The following is a 17,037-nucleotide window of genomic DNA, read 5'->3' as shown; positions in this document are numbered from 1 at the left end:
ATAAAATTGTTAAAATCTTAAATTGATAAAAAGAAATTATTATTTATTAATTATCTATTTATATGGTAATAGTTATATTTTTTTAATTCAAAAATAAATATATATAAAATTGATACCTAGCCAAATCTGTAAAACATAAATATTGGAAGTGATAATATATATTAATAATATAGAAATAATGTGAGGTTTTTTTATTAATATTTTTTTTTTAATTATATTTGAAAAAATATATAAACGATGTGCTATATCCCCGCTTACAAAATTTAAAAAATAAACAAAATTCCTAAATATATTATATGGATAAATATATGCCTACGATTAAAATTTACCCATATGACACGTTTCAAATTTTAATATATATTTTTCATTTTTAAATAAACTCGGTTAAAGTTACAACCCATATGTTTATTTATAAAGAATATAACTTATAAACATATAAATTTATAAAACATAATTCATATATAATAAGTTTTATTTATATGAATATTTTTAAATAATTAAAAAGGTTTCATAAAAAAATTAAAAAAATTGTTCATTATATATTTGTATAATAACACTCCACAATATTTAGACAAAATAAAATTAAAAAATAATGACAAAAAGAAACATAAATTATTTAAATCCATAATTATATCATAAAAAATGATTAATGCATAAATATATATAAAACCACCATTTAACCATCTGAAAATTATTCGAATATTTTTCTCAATCAATAATAATTAAAAGACGCCATTTCCTTATAAAATATCCAACTATATATTTATCAATCAATCAAAACTATCAACTCCTTTAATTTTAAATAATAAGAAAATAGAATAATAAAATAGGAGAAAAATAATATATCATATATATATACATACTTTTTTTATAAATACCACTAAAGGCGAGTTTTATTATAAACATAAAAATAAAGGGCATATATAATAGCACCTTCTATATTAAAGAATTATAAATAAAACAACTAATGATAAACTTCATCAATCATATGTTCTTCTAAATGTATAAATAAGAATATGATAAAAACGAAAATATAAAAATACACAATTTTTAACCTATAAAATATAATAAAGACTTATCATTTTTCTTTCTTTTTGATTTTATTATTTATATCTCTCTATACTTTCAATATAGACATATGTTACCTTTTTCTCAGTCTTCTTAAAAAAGTGAATAATAGTCTTACACAAATATTGTATTACTAAATTTGATAAGTTACCATTTAATCAATATTTTTTACTATTATTTATTTTTTTCATATCTACAATATTATTCCCATTTTATTATCATTATAATTTTTTTTTATTACTATATAGCTTTTTACTAGCTTTTTTCTTTTTTTTTTTTTATTTATATTATAGCTAGCGAAAAAAAAACTTAAAGTATATGTACATTCATATAAATATAACATTTGCACACACTTTTTAAAAATATATATATTAATCCATATATCTGTACAATCATACATACATACATAGAATATTTAATAACCTAACAGTTGTTAAAATATTTATATGTTTTATTATATTTTGATTACTTAATAATGGTGAAATATAGAATATGCCATTTCCCCTTTTTTTTGTAAAACAATTTTTATCAAAAAAATTGCATAACTAATGTATATGCCATTTTAGTAGCTCGAATATATTTTTATATATACAGCATTATATATGCATTTTCATTCTTGTCTAAACACATTCTCATATACTAATAATATCATTATAAAATGGCAAACATCCTATGTCTGATCATGCTATTACATATTTTCATATTTGGATCCCCAACACAACAGTAAACAGTTTATTCTATTATTATTATTTTAAAATATGATAAATTTTAATTAAAAAAAAGTTCAAGGTTTTCATATATAAGGGTGCCACATATATATCTTATTCACAAACCAATTATATGAATTAAAATATAGATAATTTACTACCATTTTTTTTTGTCTTTGATATTTCCCAGAGCAAATATTCCAACTATTCGATGGGGACAACATTCCCATAAAATCACTTTGATGGTTTTAATTGAGGCAATTTCAAACCACGATGTTAAATTTACAGAAAAGTTATATTTAAAAATGAATAATTAATTGATCATTAAAACGGTGTTACTTCATTAGTTTATACCGATGAAACATATGTACATGTGTTGCACTTTTTAATTTACCTTCAACATATTTCTTATTAACCGTTTTAAAATCCATTCCTTTTGTCATCTTTCAAATCACTTTTGCCTTTGATTTCGATGAATTATAACAACCTAAAGTGTTAACATTATTATATTCTTTTATTTCCATAACATCTTATAGTAACATTCACATATCTGCCACAAACAAACACGGAGAAGACGTAGAATTAAGCTTAGATCTATTGAGGCCAATAATACCCGAGGTTTTACTCAACTTCGCATAAAAAGCCAGTCAATTACATGCCTACATATATAAATATATACATACACTGCTTTATTCAAACTGTTTTGCAGAAATCTTCCTATGTTAATCTCGAGAGAGGATTAAAATTAAACATTTTGAAGAAGACCCAAGTTAGCTATGTGGATATATAATATCTATAAAAATAAAAAAAATTTTGAATAAATTTAGCATTTGCACTTGTTTTATCATTAAGGAACCTTGCTGGAAACGTTTAACAAAAGAAAAAAAACTTAATTTTTTAATCAAAGACAAAAGCTTTGGAGATCCCAATGAGTATCAATTGAACAAAAATAAAATTCAGTAAAATTTTCTATTTTTAAATTTTACTTCACCGAAAATATTCAACCAATTGTTTTAATTTATTTTTCTATTTAGCTGTGAAGAAGCAAAACATACATGGCTTTTGGATTACATGTAAATGACAGATTTTTTTATAAAATAATTTTTCCATATAAAACTTTAATATGCATACTAATTATAGTTCCGATTGAAATAGTATGAACTATCAAATAACTACATATACACACACATCCATTCATACCATCCTTAGGTTTTACAAAAGAAAAACAAATCCTATCAAAACAGATGAATCGGCTAAAAAAAATGACCCAGTTCAAGTAATAAATATATATGATACTATAATCATACAAATTTTAATAAGCCTTTCTCATTTAAATAAGTTTATTAACTTATCATTTTTTTTTTATTTCTTTTCCCTCATTTTTAGGACATAATTAATAATTTGAAAGATTCCCAATCACATTTTTCTATACATGAGTTTTAACATAAACTAATAAAAAATATATTATATATAAAGATTGATACATATAAGGAACATAAAACGGTATAACATATATATATTATGCTAATTTATTTCTATATATAAAATGTAGACATTTTAAAAAAACATGTATCAAAACTGGGGTCATATAATTTCATTCTTTTATACTATACATCATTTGTTAGTATAATTGCTCATATTTGTGTAGCTTTATTTATATATTTTTTCTTTTTTTTACCATTTATAATACCTACTAAATAAACAAAACATGCCAGCTTAAATTATTGTATACTACCAATTTTCAACAACAAATAAATACTTCACCTCATTTAAAAACATGCCCAAAGTTACATTATGGCTACCATAAACCATACATAGTAAATATATATAAGAACATATAAAGATAATAATTTCAAATAAATATTTCTGCGTCCATTTTATCTGTTAAAAAAATATTACTTTTTATGGGTAGCATAAAATGTATGCATTAAATTAGTTAGCAACTATTTTAAATAAGCAATTTTTATGATAAAAAATGTTTAAAAAATACATTCATTTAATTTAATCATTTTTAAACAGTTTAATTTAAATTTTTCACTAAAAAAATAGCAACAAAAAATGTAATTTGTTTTGCGAGATTTGTGGCTTTACGACCTTTTTCATGCAATATATACATACCTAACATGCTAATAAATATTTATATTTCCCATATAATATTGCATTGATATTATATATATAGAAAATAAAACAAAAAAATAATTCATAGAAGAATTTAAAAAAATATTCATAATTTAATAAAGCATTAAAATAATTATATATAAATATTTTTTTATACTTTTTATATAAATATTCATAAATATGTGTTATATATAAAGTAATAGTTTGCTCATATGATGAGCATTGAACTATTAGAAAAAAAATTAAATCACAGTTTGTGTCCTTTTTTTTTTTGTATTTTTCACAACTTTTCGAAATGCTTATATAAATCTTTTTGTTAGACTATATATAATCAAAGTTGATAAAAATTAAAATGGAAGAAACATGGAAAACACAAATATTATATCGGATTAAACAAAGGAATATAAATCAAAATGAAATATATCAAAACATATTATTTTCATATAATTCATTAGTTGAAGAAAAAAACAAATTGTTAGCAATTATTGCATCATTTACTTCAAACAATATTTATATACGAAATAGTCAAAGCATAAATCTACTATCCCATGAAAAAAATAATATAACAAATAGTGACATAGGATATCATAAAATATCCATAAATGAAAATACAAATAAAGATTCTACTTATTCTCTTACTAGTAACTTATTGAATTTTTCTAAAAAATATACAGATATCTCATCAAATAATAAATATTTAGATAACTATGAAAATCTAATTAATACAGAAGATTTACTGGACGCTGTCAGAGAGCGACGAAAAAATGAGGAACTTATTCTCCTTCTTCGAAATAACTTAAGTGAAAAAGAAAAACTTTTAAATGATTTAACAAAAGAAAAAAAAGCATTACATAATCTTATTGCCAAAAGAGATGAAGAACTATTTAAAAATAAAAAACAACTATCAACACTTGAAACAATTTTAAATAGAAAAAAACAAGAAATTAAACTATATGCAAATAACAACAAATCTTTAAAATATAAAATTGAATTAAAAGAAAGACAAAACATAAAACTTCTTAGAGAATATGATTATTTAAGATATACATATTTTAAATTACTAAAACAAATATATGAAATAAAAAATTATACCAAAACTGTGGATAAAGAATATTTCTCATTAAGAAATGAACTACTTAAAAAAAAAATGCAAAATGAAAACCTTCTTAAATATTTATCAACATCAAAAACACTCTATAAAAATGAACTAAAAAAAATGCAAAAAATTGAAATGAAAAATAAAGCCAAAATAAAATTAAATAAACACACAAAAGAAAAATCTATTTTTTTTAAAAAACATAAATTTTATGTATTCCTATATTTAAAAAAATTACATTCTGTAAAAAATAAAAAGGATAATACAGAAAATCATAATTTATTATGTGATACCACAAAGTCTTTTCTTATATATTCCAATGATCATCTTAGTATTTCAACCCAAAACAATTATATTAATGAAGTAAACCAAACCGATGATGGAGCATCGAGCTTTTTAGATACATACAAATTTCCTAACCACTCTTCTGAAACCCTTGGAAAAAATATCAAAAATAAATATTCTACATCAAAAGAAAAACCAAACAAAAAATCATACAGCAATACCTCAAAATTAAACAATCTTGAAAAGAAATATGACATTTTATTGTCAAATGATATGGATTATAATATCGTTGTAAACCGTTTCAAAAAAAAATAAAAATATATAAAAAAAATTACCACACTATTTTTCATTTAATAATTATAAGTAATGCTCCTATAATTTGATATCCTGTTAATTGTTTAACGGATCCCCAATCTATTCTTATCAATAATGACCTTTCTCAAATAAATAATACAAATTGAATTTTAAATGATAAATTTTTAGCTATCCAATTGATGTGGATTTGCCAATTTAGCTAGCTACCATTTATTTTTTTTTTCTACACTAATTTGTTCCATTTTTAGCAAAACTGCCTGAACAGTTAATGCAAAAATCATAGTCTGTGTAATTTTTAAGTTTTTTTTTTCACCTATTTATTCATTTTTGTGTGCAATATATTGCGTCATTTTTAATAATTTTTTTGTCATTAGTCAACTTTTTGCTAAAATAAATAATAATTATTTTTGTTTTAAAAAATCAGTAATTAATAATAGTTCAATTATGTTTTACATTTTAAAAAATCAACCAGCCAAGACTAATATACAAAATTTTGGTATATTCATAACACAAATATGGATATACACAAATATGTAATTCCATTTATACATAAAAAATTAAAAAAATTTTGACAATATTAATTTTATAAATTTTTTAAAAAAAACGAGTAAATAAAAAATATTTGACAATAAATGTCGCTCAAAACCCATCTCTACATTCTTATAAACTGTTTTCCATCCAACCAATTCAAATTGAATTACACATTTCACAAATATCCATAATCCGTCTTTATTTTTATTGAACGAAAATTGGGCTACCTGTTAAAGACTTAATTATATACTAAGGTGTGTATAATAAACGATAGTACCCATATAAGGCGTCACCAAAAATAATATAAAACTTTAAACATTCATGCATGGAATAAAAAGGCCAAATCTTCCTTTGTTAATTTTTGCATGGCACTTCCTGAATTTCCAATAGTACAATCAAATACTAACTGCTTTTTATTTTGCAATTGGATAATCTTTTCTTCAACAGTATTTTCAATAATAAACCGAATAGCATAAACAGTTTTTGTTTGTCCTATACGATGAGCTCGTTGAATAGCTTGTAATTCTGCAGCGGGGTTCCACCAAGGATCAACAATAAAAATTCTATTGGCGACCTGTAAATTTAATCCCTCTCCTCCTGCTTTTAAACTTATAAGTAATACTCTTAATTGCTTATCATTATTAAAATTATATAAAATATTATTTCTTGAAACCATTGACATATATCCTAATAATTTTGAACATATAATATTATTTTTTTTTAAATGATATTCTATTAAATCTAACATAGAACAATATTGTGAAAATATTAAACATTTATCATCAGTATTATTTATAACATTTCGAACTTCCTCAAATATAGCTTCAATCTTTGTACTAGTTTGATATTCATCAGTATTAATTCTATTTATAAAACTTTTATTAATATGAGTAACTTCTTCCTTACATACAATAATTTCTTCGTCATCTATTTTATCTTCTTCATTTGCAAATGCATTAAAATCAACAGTTAATGGAACATAACATACTGGACAACCTAATGGATGATCTTTTATATTTTCAATGTTGTTTGTTATACTAACAAATTGAGAATTTTCTCGATCTTTAAATTTAACAACAGAAAGAGATTTATAATTTCTATTTAATTCAGAATTATTTTTCCCTTCATTATTATCTTCATTTCCAAATACAATCATATTTGTATTATCACATTTTTCAGTATCTGAACAATTACTTACAATATTATATGTATTATATTTTTTTATACCAAAATTTTCATCACCTTCAGTACCTTTATTTTCTAATTCAAAACTTTCTATATATTGTTTTAAACAATCTTTATGAAAATGATGATTACATTTTGTATTAACATTATTTTTTCGTGGCACATTTTCCAAACATATTCCACATACAAAATCATTTGAAATAGCTGGAATTATTGCAGAATTTTTTTTTATAAATTTACCAGATGGATCACTTAAAAATGTATTACCAAAAAGAATTAAATATGGATGATCAGCAGCTTGTCTTAATCTACTTAATAAATCAAAAATATGTGCATAATTATGTAAAACTGTATTTGATTTAACATATTTATCAAATTGGGTTGTTGTTTTTTTATATAATGATTCATAAAAATCTTTCTCTTCATTAGATAATTTATCTTTACGAATACTAACTATTAATGGTTTTAATTTTATATCTTTTTCTCTTTCACCTTTTGTTCTTCTAAGTAATATCTCATCTAATATTTCATTTTTAAGATAAAACATACTATTTACTCCTTCCCCATTATATCCAAATGATTGTATAGGTTTTAATATCCTCTTATTAAAATAATTAAAATGACACATTCTTGTATGATCACAAATAGTACAATATTTATTATCTTTCATTTCAAAATTTATTAAAGAACATTTACAATCTTTTTTAGAACAAAAATAATAAGCATATGGATAAAATTCTAAAAAACGTATTAAACTGTATAATTCACCAATCCTATTTTGTAATGGTGTTCCAGTTAAACACCATCTATAACCTGAACATTTTAAATTAAAAATTGATTGACTTGTTGATGCTATCCTATTTTTTATTCTATGGGCTTCATCTAATATTATTCTATTCCATTCTATTAAATGTAATAAACTTTCATCAAATATATCAGATCCTTTTCTTTTCATCTTTTTATTCTTATTTTTTATTTTATTTTTTTCAATAATTATCGAATCATATGACATAACAGTATCACTACTATTTTCACTGTCGTCATAAAAACTTTCACTAGATTCCCCACTTTGACTACCCAAATAATTCACTGAAGAATCATCAGACGATTTTATTGCCAATTTAGATGTCCTTTTAGAGGATGCACCTCTAGATGATTTGGTTGCCAATCTTGGTGACCCTTTAGAGGATAAGCCACCAGACGACTTTGATGCCAATCTTGGTGACCTTTTAGAGGATACACCGCTAGATGATTTAGTTGCCAATCTCGGAGATGATCTAGGAGAAAAGTCCTCATCATTACTACTTTCACTATTACATCTTTTCCTTTTTTTGTTACTATTTTGTTGTTCTTTTTTAACTTTTTTATTCATTTCATTACTGTTTTCTCTTTTTGCAACTGTACAACTACCAACTGTGCTACGTCTTTTACGATTACTTCTCCCAGTATCCTTTGTCAATGTATCGTCACTATCTTCCCTTTTAATTTTACTACTAGTATGCTCATAATTTGCGTCACTATGGCTATTTAACTCAATAGAACTTCTTTTAGCACCTTTTTTAGTCGTAGTTTTGCTATTTTTTCCCCCCTTTTTTTTATTATTATCTTCAAGCTTTTTCATTTCTTCTTCTATTTCTTGTCTTATATATTTAGCAGATACTAACACACGATTTATTAATTCGATTTTAGTTCCAAATACATGCTTACCCATAGTTATTAATAATACTTTCAATTCTCCCATATTTAAACTTTTAAGTTCATGATCCTCTAAATTATTATTACTTAAATATATTTCTACTAAAACATCTTTACATTTATCATTCATATCTATACTATATAAATGATTTGCTAATACATATTTTATAACTATATTCCATTGTACATTTTTTTTTTTTTTTTTATATATATCTTCAATACTTTTTTCAATTGCTTCTTTCTCAAAACCTACATTACATAAATCGATTACTCTACTTGATGTTTTACGAAGCAAAGGAGAAAAAATCGATTTCTTTGATTCAGAACTATCACTTTCCGATTCTCTAGAACTTAATACTATAACTTCATCCTCTTCAAATGGTACATTTTTTTTTGTGTTTTTTTTTTCTAATTTTTCTTTCCCTTTTCGTGATTTCACCTTTATCTCTTTATCATCTTTTACATTTTCTTTATTTTCATTTAGAATTTCTAAAAAAACATTTTTTGGGGTAGGTACAAAATGATCGTCAAATTTTTTCATAGCAACAAGTGCTGTATCTTTATTTTTTTTTTTTCTTTTTTTTAATTTTTCAGTTCTAACAGCATTAGGTCCACAAAAATATTTTTGATGTATAATTAAAGTTGATGGTAAATATAATCTACCACAATATTCACATGCTATTTTATGTTTATTTATAATTTTTCGAAAATTAATTTCTACCATAGCATATGATGTTATAACAACATCATATTCCAATAATTCTTTTGAAGATATTTTTTTATTACTACCATGATATATATAAACTTTTAAAAAATCTTTTTCAACAAATTTCTCTATTTCTGATTTCCATTGCATTACAGCTGCAATAGGTGCTATTATTAATGTCTGACCATGTAATACTTTTTCCGAACCATTATTTTTAAAACTCTTTCCTGTCTTATTATTCTTACTATTCCCCTTTTTACTCTTTTTTTCTTTTTCAGATTTAATAAAATATTTTGATTTTCTTTTCATTCCAAAACATTTATTATCATCACTTTCAATCAAAATAATGCTTTTCTCTGAGTCTTCGTCTTTTACTTTGACTTCATTTTTTATCAAGTTGGAATTATCATCCATATTACTAGTATAGGTAGTCATATTAGTTTGTTCCAGTTTTACACAAACTTCGGTTTTTTCCTCCTTTATTTTTTCTTCTATTTCCTTTATATTTACTTCGCTACATTTCATTCTATTTATTTTTTGACACAAGATTAATGTTATCGCTTGTATTGTTTTTCCCATACCCATTTCATCCGCTAGTATACCTCCTTTATGTTTTGAATTTTCCTGATTTATCATCCATGATACACCTTCTTTTTGGTATTTTAATAATTCAAATTTAAGTTCCTTTGGTACATTTAATTCATAATTAATTATTTGTTTTTTTTCAGTTTTCATCAAATTATTTGAAAATACTGTATCTTTTTCTTTCTTTACAAATATCTCAAAACTATTTTTTCCATGTTCATAATCTTTTGCATCATATGGTTTAGTTATCTCTTTTAGTTTTTCTTTTTCTTCATCGTCTAGCTCATCATAATGCCCAAAAAATAATTCCCATTTTATATTTTTATGTATGAACTGTTCATAACTATTATGATCACTTGTACATGTAATTTCTTCGCTATCTATTAAATATTTTTTTAAACATTCCTTATTTTCTTCAACATATAAAACAGCATATAGTATTTTTTTACTACAATCTAAATGAACCCAACAACTAATGTATCCATAATTCCCTCTAGGGTCTTTGGATGGATATCCTATTCTTAAACTTTTTTTTTCAATACCCAGTCCACACACTCTACATCGGCTAGCCTCTGAAAAAAAAAAAAAATTATTTTTTTTTTTACCGGAAAAATTGCACACAATTATTCCACATTTTTATACACCTTCTATTGTGCTCTTTTTTCAAAAACTTGAATTATATGAAATCTGTATGTATATTATTTTATTTTGCTTACTTGATTGTGCCCTATTTATTAGTAATTTAGGAGTTAAATCAATATCGTCTTTCTTTAATTTTAATTTTTTGACATGCTTATCACCTATCCATTCATTAAGTTTCTTTACATAAAAACAGCTTGCTTCAATTATTTCCTTATAAAGCCTTTCTTGCTTAGAAAATAATTTATCCAAACTATTATCCATATTAACTGTTAATAATATTTTTATTTTGGCTAGTTATTTAAAATGAAACGAACAAATTGTAAAATCATTTATATATATTCCATCTTATTAAAGAGAAAAAACGATATTAAAAAAATTATATAATGAATAAAAGATAGAAATCAAAATAAGCAGTAAAAGTTAAAATATCAGTGATAAAAATTATAAGTAAATTTTCAATTCTTATAATTTTTTCAAACCAAAAAAAAATTAATGACTACATGAGAGGTCATTACATAAATGAAAAAAGTTTCAAAGTCTTTCTTATACCATATTTTTTAAACTTCATATATAAATAAACAATTTATTTATTACATATATACAATGTATATTAATATTTAAAACAAAATTTTAACATCTTTCTATATTTTTTTAATCAAAATTATCAAATATTTTCATTAATAATAATTAAGCTGCCATGACCATATATAAAATATGCACATTCCTTAAACATACAATTACACCTAGAGAGTTCTAACCATTTGAAAAAATTTAAATATTTTTTTAATTCAAATATTATACCATTTTATATTTTGAGAAAATATCGAAATTCTACATATACAATGAAATTGCACATTTAGCAACTTAGTGAGGGCATACAATATTTTTTTTCATTTTTTTTTTTTCCTTTTTTCACATCATAAGGACTATAATACATTAACTACATTTTTATTTCATAAAAATTGTTCAAAATAATAACATATTTATTTATTTTCACGCATTAACCATTCAAATAGTAACAAATTTTAAAGTTATAACTATTATGGTTATTTACCAATCTTTACACATAATACTGTGTAATAATAACATGAACAGTTAATACAATTTAGTTCCTATGTCTATTTTAATTTTATTATATTATTAAGTGTGTGCATATTTTTTAATATATTTTTGTGTGTAAGTTTATTTATACTTTCTTTGATGTTTTTTTAAAAAAAGAAAAGGAAAACTCTCCTTTTTATATACTTAAACGAAAAAAAAAATCTATTTCCATAAATTTTAATTTATAAAAAATTGAAAAAAAGACTTTTATATCTTATTTATTGTAAAATAATTAAACTTAATTCTGTATAGCAAAATGCAGCATATTACTTACCTTAAAATTGAAAGGCATTATTAGAAAATCCATATATTTTACAAAAAATTATAGAATATATTAGTTTGTAGAAAATATTAAGCTGGCGAATTTTCAATACACAATATTTTTATTAAGCCATCATAATAAAAAAATATATCATCATTTTCATTTTCATTATATTCTTTATTAGCTAATTTTGAATAACATTTTCCAAAATTTGTAAGAAATTTTATATTATTATTGTCTATACAAGACTCTAAAAAAATATCTTTTTTATTATAAAATGTTTTGTATGTTTTTAAATTTAATGGTAAATAATTTTTATAATCTTTTCCTGTATTTTTTGCCTTTTTATTTTTACTAATCTTAAATAATGAGTTTTTAAAATAAAATGTCCAAACATCGTTTCTACAATAATAACTTTTTAATTGACCTGTAATATTAACATCGGCTAACTGGTTGGAATTTTCATCAATCTCTTTTTTCATATTCTGTATAATTAAAATTGTAAAGTGTAAAAAAATAATAAAGAATTTGTCAAACTATTTAGCAACAAACAAATATACACATAAATAAATAAAAAATAAAACAGGTGTGCCTATGTCCTATTTAAATTGTATATCCATATTAAACATACCATACAAGCTTCCTTATAAATTTTTATTCCAACATCTTTTTCAACATAAAACTCATCTATCATTTGGTTGAGAGCTTCTTTTAAAGATTCCAATAAAATGAAATTAGAAAATTTATCATCATTATTTTCTTCCATCTTTTTATATCATAATTATTTCTTTCGAGCTATATTATACATAATCCATACATTTTTTAAATTATTATTTACCTATTTTTTATTTCCTTTTTTACTTATTATTACATAAAATTTACTACTGATAATATGTAAAAAATTATGTATAAAACAAAATTAGTAACATACATAAACAAGGTAGCCAACCCTAATACTTCATTATCAATTTAAAAGTATCAAGCTAAAAAATGCTATGTAGTAATCCATATATATATCATATAACCATAATAATATGTTTATACCATTTTCCTATTACATAGGATAATATATATATATATACTTTTGTAAAATTTTTACAAAAAAAAAATCAAAAACTCATATTAATAAAAATAATATACATTCCCCTTTTTTATATAAAAAATAATGCGCATTTTTAAATACAGAGTAGTCCCTATGACTTATATATCATTTACAATTCAGCACTGGCGTTTTTTGCTTTCATTTATTTTTTTTCTTACTACTATACTATTTTTTTATCACATTTTTAATTTTTTAAATAATTTTTAAACATGTATAAATATATATACATTTTTTAATTCATTCTTTTTATGGAAAGTATATATAAATATATTACCTTTTTGAAAGTATTTCTTTTTTTTTTTTTTATGTGTAGAAATCTAATCTCTCCCCATTTCAACCGTTTAAAAATAATATTTTATAAACCCTAATCCATTATAGAATATTTTACCCTTTTTAAGCTGCTATTGCAATATATAGAGAAAAACAAATAAAAGTTCTTTAAATAAATTAGGGAATGTTTTATTTACAGTATGTGCCTATATTATAAACAATACAAAACATTAAGGACAATATTTTAAATAAATGTATAATGGTAAAAAAATAGCCAAACACAAATAGTAGTATTAATGAAATGAAAAGCCAAGACACTGAAATAAAAAATCGTGCATATTATCAAAATGAAAGAAACACATGTCCATAATAACATACTCGATAAAAATGAAAAAATAGTTCATGCCCCTAACAACAACAATCCCAATCTGATAAATAACTCATCAAATGACAACTATAATAAAAGCTTTAAAAATTTTAAAGAGGAATACATTGAGCAAAATCAAAAAACGCACACAAACATGTGTGAACAAAAAGATAATCACCTGCACAGTCAGAATATATGTAACCAAAATTTTAAAGAAAATGAAATTATAAAATTTGAAAAAAAAAAAAAAAAAAGTGAAAATTTGAAAAAAAAACGACAAAAAGAAATAATCTCTGCATATTGGCTAAAAGGTATTGCTGATATATTAAATGAAGGATTTAAAAATGGATATATTAAAGGTAGTAATATTATAGGAAAAAAAATTGCAGACGTTTTAAAAAAAGTTGTTGAAATATATCATTGGGAAAGTGTATATGAATTAATTGAAATAATAAAATATTTAGGAAAAGAAATTATTAAAAATAATAAAATGGTATTTATAATACCAAATATTATAAGAAGAGTATTAACTATAATAAGAACTGAACATTTTAAACAACTTTATTTATATAATAATAATTATATAGATATTATGAATAAAAATAATAATATGATTATTGATGAATTAACAAATAAAACAGTTAATAATCGTTTTTTATATGAGCGAGAACTTTTAAATTTTGATAAATCCCTTTCATGTTATTTTGAAAATTCATCAAAAAAAAATACATATAAAATACCTGCAACAAATACATTAAAACATTCAATAATTGAAGGAATAACAGAACTAATTGCTGAAATTGATTTATCATGGGGGGAAACTGAACAAAGAACTTCTTATGACCTGTTCATGGAAAATGATGTCATTTTAACCATGGGATATTCATTTGGGGTTGAAAAATTCCTAAAAAATATTAACAAAAAAAAAGAAGGAATATCTATTATTGTAGTTGGGGGTGATATAAATAGAAATGGATTTAAAATGGCAAAATTATTAAGTGAAGATGGTGTAGATACAACATATATACCTGACTCAGCTATTTATGCAGTTATACCAAAAGTAACAAAAGTTGTTATAGGCTCAGTAGCTGTTTCATCTTCTGGTGGCGCTATTACTAAAATTGGTGGATATAATATTGCTTGTTCAGCATTTTTTTATTCAAAACCGGTAATTATTGTATTACCATTATTTAAATTACTTTATGATCCATTATATGACCCTTTAAGACACAATGAATTACAACCAGGCCCACCAATGATTTATAATAATACCGAAAATTTTTATATTCGAATATCAAAATATGATTATATTCCTCAAAAATTTATTAATCTATATATAACAGAAATTGGACCTATAGACTCTTTTCAATTATATAATATTGCAAAAAAAAAGTATCATCCAGATGATATAGATTTAAGTTTTGATTAAATTTTTTTTAAATGGACATGTTTTTCATTTATGTAAAAAATGGTATAAAATATTATTAACAAGCTAGCTATATAATTTTTATATTCCCTTCATATAGCTATTTTTATTTTTATTTTTATTTGATATAATATATTGCATGATTTAAAAAAAATTTATTATCCAATTTTATTAACATTCATAATATTCTCTACTTTTTTTTGTGAAATTTATGCACAGTCAGGTTTTTTTTACTGTACATTTCGAGCCATTCATCGCACACACTTATCATTGTGCCCTTGTTCTATTATTTCTATCATTATATTTATTATTGTTATACATTTTTTGATTTATTACTCAAATTATATTATCTTTGTTTATATATTTGTTTATAATTATAATATATTTAAAACGACATTAAAAAAAAGTAAGGGATATTATATATGCATTCCTTTCACAAAAAATAAAATAAAATGCAAATCACCAAAAAAATGGAAAATACATAAAACATAATTTAATCACCAAAAAATGATGATTCATTATCAATTAATTTTTTAGACCCATTGATCGAATGTAATATAGCATCAATGTTTGTTTCCAGTACTATTCCTTTAAGGAGTGAAAAAAAAAACAGGCAAACATATAAATAAAGTAAATAAAAATTTCTCTACATATGCTTATGTACATAATTAAGAATAAAAATATAACAATTATTAACTGAGTTTCTCTTACCTCCCATTACAATTTCATCCAATATATAATTTATCTAGTAAAGAAAAAAAACAAATAAATATATATAAATAAAACTCAATATAAAAAATAAAGATACTAAAACGAAAACATATTTATATTGTCTATTTGTTTATTTTATTTCAACCTGTTCATAATTATATACTAAATCTAATTCACAAACATTTTCAAAATTCACATCCAAAACCTGCACAAAGACCTGCATATAAAAAAAATTTAGTTATTATTTAATCCCTAAATTATTAATATGCATATAAAAAGCTAAGAAGTATACACCCTCCTTCGCATGCTTAGTCTATTTCTTCTATTTTTTTTTCTTTTAATTTTTCCACATTTTCCCAACCTGAATTAAGTCTAAAATCCCTAACTCACTCTCCATGGAATCAATTATAAAAATAAAGAATAACGTAGCAAAGTGCCTAAAAAAGTATTGTATATAATATTCACATTTCTGAAAATTGCTTGAAAAAGTATATATTAAATATGCTTCATATATTATTTGGTATTTCTTCCCATTACCTATATACAATTTTCATATCCGAACCAAACAATTCCTCATTATCAATAAAACAACAACATTCATTTGGTGGTCTTTTTATAATTATCTCGTGAATTTTTTTTGTTATTAATTGTTGCCTTTCATGACTCTAAAAATAATAGTGAACATGTTAAGTAAGTTGTTATATGGTATATATGTTTCTTCAAAATATATTTTACTTTTATTTTTTCTTTTCAAATTTATTTCTTACACTTCCATCATAAAAACGCAAAAACCGAGGCTTCCCATTCGTGTTAATTATTAATACACCCTTTATCATGTTTCAAAACAATTTTCTATCAATTTAAA

At 22.4% G+C, this 17,037-nt stretch overlaps 6 protein-coding genes across 6 annotated transcripts; 3 read left to right on the top strand and 3 right to left on the bottom strand.

Annotated features, from left to right (window-relative positions):
• Nucleotides 1-1,726: 1,726 nt before the first annotated feature.
• PVVCY_1406600 (conserved Plasmodium protein, unknown function) lies at nucleotides 1,727-3,218 on the top strand (the record flags this gene model as incomplete). Its single annotated transcript, XM_037634923.1, has 8 exons — nucleotides 1,727-1,791; nucleotides 1,966-2,067; nucleotides 2,312-2,393; nucleotides 2,485-2,544; nucleotides 2,628-2,707; nucleotides 2,810-2,848; nucleotides 2,985-3,051; nucleotides 3,162-3,218. The coding sequence occupies 8 exons, from the start codon at nucleotides 1,727-1,729 to the stop codon at nucleotides 3,216-3,218; spliced, it is 552 nt and encodes a 183-aa protein (XP_037490959.1).
• A 1,027-nt stretch (nucleotides 3,219-4,245) lies between these two features.
• On the top strand, nucleotides 4,246-5,589 carry PVVCY_1406590 (conserved Plasmodium protein, unknown function; the record flags this gene model as incomplete). The annotated part of the gene is made up of 1 exon (XM_008624375.1): nucleotides 4,246-5,589. One exon carries the CDS (start codon nucleotides 4,246-4,248, stop codon nucleotides 5,587-5,589), a length of 1,344 nt encoding a protein of 447 aa, XP_008622597.1.
• An 850-nt stretch (nucleotides 5,590-6,439) lies between these two features.
• PVVCY_1406580 (DNA repair protein rhp16, putative) lies at nucleotides 6,440-11,194 on the bottom strand (the record flags this gene model as incomplete). The annotated part of the gene is made up of 2 exons (XM_008624376.1): nucleotides 6,440-10,863; nucleotides 11,008-11,194. The coding sequence occupies 2 exons, from the start codon at nucleotides 11,192-11,194 to the stop codon at nucleotides 6,440-6,442; spliced, it is 4,611 nt and encodes a 1,536-aa protein (XP_008622598.1).
• Nucleotides 11,195-12,385: 1,191 nt separating this feature from the next.
• On the bottom strand, nucleotides 12,386-13,062 carry PVVCY_1406570 (conserved Plasmodium protein, unknown function; the record flags this gene model as incomplete). The annotated part of the gene is made up of 2 exons (XM_008624377.1): nucleotides 12,386-12,781; nucleotides 12,928-13,062. 2 exons carry the CDS (start codon nucleotides 13,060-13,062, stop codon nucleotides 12,386-12,388), a joined length of 531 nt encoding a protein of 176 aa, XP_008622599.1.
• Nucleotides 13,063-14,015: 953 nt separating this feature from the next.
• On the top strand, nucleotides 14,016-15,464 carry PVVCY_1406560 (translation initiation factor eIF-2B subunit beta, putative; the record flags this gene model as incomplete). Its single annotated transcript, XM_008624378.1, has 1 exon — nucleotides 14,016-15,464. One exon carries the CDS (start codon nucleotides 14,016-14,018, stop codon nucleotides 15,462-15,464), a length of 1,449 nt encoding a protein of 482 aa, XP_008622600.1.
• Nucleotides 15,465-15,954: 490 nt separating this feature from the next.
• Nucleotides 15,955-17,008, bottom strand: PVVCY_1406550 (AP-3 complex subunit sigma, putative; the record flags this gene model as incomplete). The annotated part of the gene is made up of 6 exons (XM_008624379.1): nucleotides 15,955-16,049; nucleotides 16,173-16,206; nucleotides 16,318-16,389; nucleotides 16,534-16,609; nucleotides 16,710-16,837; nucleotides 16,940-17,008. The coding sequence occupies 6 exons, from the start codon at nucleotides 17,006-17,008 to the stop codon at nucleotides 15,955-15,957; spliced, it is 474 nt and encodes a 157-aa protein (XP_008622601.1).
• Between the last annotated feature and the right edge of the window lie 29 nt (nucleotides 17,009-17,037).

Source organism: Plasmodium vinckei, assembly GCF_900681995.1.
Source record: "Plasmodium vinckei vinckei genome assembly, chromosome: PVVCY_14".
Classification (NCBI taxonomy): Eukaryota; Apicomplexa; class Aconoidasida; order Haemosporida; family Plasmodiidae; genus Plasmodium; species Plasmodium vinckei.
This window is presented reverse-complemented; position numbering and strand designations above follow the sequence as displayed.